The 3,140-nt window shown below is 36.7% G+C and overlaps 1 protein-coding gene across 1 annotated transcript; it reads right to left on the bottom strand.

Moving 5' to 3' along the window:
• Positions 1-1,553: 1,553 nt before the first annotated feature.
• On the bottom strand, positions 1,554-2,704 carry LOC122650861 (cellulose synthase-like protein G2). Its single transcript, XM_043844233.1, has 2 exons — positions 2,122-2,704; positions 1,554-1,598 (listed from the first exon to the last, which is right to left on the bottom strand). The coding sequence occupies exons 1-2, from the start codon at positions 2,539-2,541 to the stop codon at positions 1,554-1,556; spliced, it is 465 nt and encodes a 154-aa protein (XP_043700168.1). The 5' UTR covers positions 2,542-2,704.
• Between the last annotated feature and the right edge of the window lie 436 nt (positions 2,705-3,140).

The raw sequence follows: 3,140 nt of genomic DNA, 5'->3' as shown, positions 1-3,140 counted from the left end.
AATATATCACGTGGTAAATTGAATGAGACACATATTTTGTAGATAAATAGATCCCTATAAGTCTCATGCTTACATATTAAGTTTTAACGCAACCGGGGTTTACCAAGTGACAATATAAGGCTTCGAAAATCCATGAATATAGGATAATTCAAAGTAGTGGACAGAGTACAATAAAAGACAGACGGAGATGCATTATCAATACACAAAAAAGTATTTGGTTGAAGGATAGTGTAAAACTTTATTCTTTCTAGTGTATAAGTTTGCTTAGGCTGCAATTTGACTAGTGAAGCAAAGGATTTCAAAGGCAGTGTTATTATATGAGCGTATAAAAGAATTTGTATAAAGGCATTGTAGCTATCTTTTTCTACATTTAAATCCCATCCAATATAATTCCTTCCTCTATGGGTCATTTAGGAATTTAATCATTCAGAAAATATGAGGAAAGGGGTATTACTATATATATATATATATATATATATATTGGTAATGGCGGTATTTCTATATGAGTTCAACTGAAACTTAAACTGCAGTTTCAGCCTTACCGACGGAAATTTTTTTGCTGTTATACTAATGGCAACCAAGGAAATAGAATAATTTTTTTTTAAAAAAAAAACAGAAAAGGAAATGGAATAATTCACTTCCCCTTTGGTTTATAAATACGGAAAAATTTTTACTACTACACTTAATAGCATTCCTGCTACAAGACGGACGGAATTTTGCTGCTAAACTTGTAGCAGGAACATTCCTACTACAAGGCTGGAAGCCAAGGAAATTGAATCTTAAAGGGTATTTTAGAAAATACTAAAACCTAGGAGGATATTTATGAACCCAAGGGGGAATTGAATTATTCTATTTCCTTAGCTGCCAGTCTTGTAGCAGGAATGCTATTAAGTGTAGGGTAAAACTTCGCTGCTATGGCCATAGTAGGATTGTTCTTGCTACACGTACGTGGCTGAACCTCAGCAAACCACGTTTATCTTTTATTTAATATTAAAAAATAATAAAACATAAACTTAACTGAAACATAATTTGGAATCAAACACTGAACAATGCTCTCACCTCTTCTTCTTCTCCGTTTTTAATTTTTTTTCTTTTACTTCTTGGTTTACACACAATAAAACACATATTATCAAAAAAACAAAGTGCATGAAACTTCTTCTTCATTCTTTTTATGCGTTCTGTCTCCAAACTCCACTAGAAAACTGTATCACCTTTAAAAAAAAATTAGAACTTTAGGGTTCCAAGGTATATTGCATTTGCAGTGCTGGAAGGAAGCATATTTAGTGGGAGCTTTTGGTAATACACACCCTTAATGCCAACAGCAAAGGAGGATCTCCCCTTAACTTTCAATTGGACTTGCAAATTTTAAAGGGATGATAATTTTGGGAAAAAAAATATAATCATGAAGTTTATGGATTAAGTGGGATCCGATTAAGTGAAACATTCAATCTTATATTCCAAAAAGTTCAGACAAAACATTGATCAATACTTGTAATTATTTAATTAAGGTTTGTAAATATTTTAAAATTTCGAATTAGTTATTTCTCAAGTTATTAGTAACGAGCTTCTATGGAGCCTGAAATTGTAGACTGAATTATCTATTCCTTGAATATTCAGGAATTATTCACAAATATTCAGAAATTTTATTCATCTTGAAAAAAAAAGGTTTTTTTGATCTTATTACTCTTACCTGTTTCTATACGTCAAGATATTCTTGTCGAAAGAGGCTCTGAGCTCCTTCTATATGCTTTTTATGTGTATAAACCAAGAAGAAGTAGAAGAAAAGAAGAAAAAGAGGCGAGAGCGTGGTTCAGTTTTGATTCCCATTGCATTTCTTATTTTTAATTTACTATTGTATCCTAAACAAAAGGGTAAAATTAGAATAATATTTGATTAACGTTAAGCAAACAGATTACATTTCACTTCAGTTAAATTTCTGTTTTATTATCTTTTAACATTAAATAATAAAAAATAAACGTGATTTGTTGAGATTCAACCACGTACATGTAGCAGGAACAATCCTACCATGACCACAACAGTGAAATTTTATCTGAATCTAAAGATGAGATAATAAGATAAGATTTGAGTGAAGTAGGAGAGAGAGTAGAAAAATAGACAAACCTTGATGTCATGGGCTTCCTCGGGAAATGTATGGGTAGATCCATTTCCAAAGTACACATCGGGGGACCTGTCAAGTAATCCGTAGTCCCTGCAGAAAGGTAGCCAGTGGCGGCCGAACTTGGCGGCCTCCTTTAATGCAAACAGCGTAAGCTCCGATCCCCCATCGTCCGATACGTATACCGCCAGCTTCTCCGCCGGGTATTCGTACCCCAACACTGACAGTGCGGTGTTCACCACTCCCATGGGCGGTTCCTTGTATGGGTCCGCTGTGCATATCAACACATCCACACCCGGAGGATCGTAATCCCTCTCCACCTCTTCCTCCCTCACTCCTTCCACCAGTACAGCTCTTCTCAATTTCTCTGGGAACTCCCGGTGGCGAACTGGACGCAGCCTTAGAGACTCGGTGGTGGCCCTCATGAAGACGAAGACGGCATCGGCCACAATAAAGAGAAGGGAGAAGAAGGAGATGGATGAGTGAAAATGGCGGTAGAACAGAGCCACAACGGCACACGACTAAACCAGGCCGAACGCACGGTTCAGGGGTGTTCGTCGCATCGCCTGAGTTGTGTGGAGTGGGAGTGGCGGAAAGGTGAGCGTGCCGGCCGCCGCCTTCTCGGTTACACCTCTCATCGTTGAGATCGATTAGCTGCTCGATACTTTGTATTCCAATCTAAATATCTAATCTCTTCTGCGTAGCTTTAAGGGTATTGCCCAATATAATATTAGTAAAAATTTCCTTCTTCTCGAATTAAGAAAGACCCAGTGAAGATCTCATTAGTTCAATTAGGATAATAGGATTTTTTTATTTGTGAAAGAAAGAAGGCTATTTTTAACGAAAAAAAAACAAAAAACAAAAAAAGAAAAAGCTGGTATGGCCTCCCACCCAATCATGACAGAGTCTGAGGCTGCGTTTGGTAACGGTCTGAACAAAGAACGCCTATTCTTGACTAGAAATGTTCTTTTATGTTCTTGGTCTAGAACGTCATTCTGAGACCGAAAATGACTGTTTGGTAACG

The sequence above is a fragment of the Telopea speciosissima genome, chromosome 2 (genome assembly GCF_018873765.1).
Source record: "Telopea speciosissima isolate NSW1024214 ecotype Mountain lineage chromosome 2, Tspe_v1, whole genome shotgun sequence".
NCBI lineage: Eukaryota > Viridiplantae > Streptophyta > Magnoliopsida > Proteales > Proteaceae > Telopea > Telopea speciosissima.
Note: the sequence above shows the minus strand (reverse complement) of the source record. Positions and strands in the feature narration are given on the sequence as shown.

Excerpts from the sequence above, each read along its gene's own strand:
- LOC122650861 (XM_043844233.1), bottom strand. The coding sequence starts at position 2,541 with ATGAGGGCCACCACCGAGTCTCTAAGGCTGCGTCCAGTTCGCCACCGG. Across the intron at positions 1,599-2,121 it reads AGGAAGCCCATGACATCAAG|ATAATTCAGTCTACAATTTC; the intron begins GTTTGTCTATTT and ends TTCAAGGAATAG.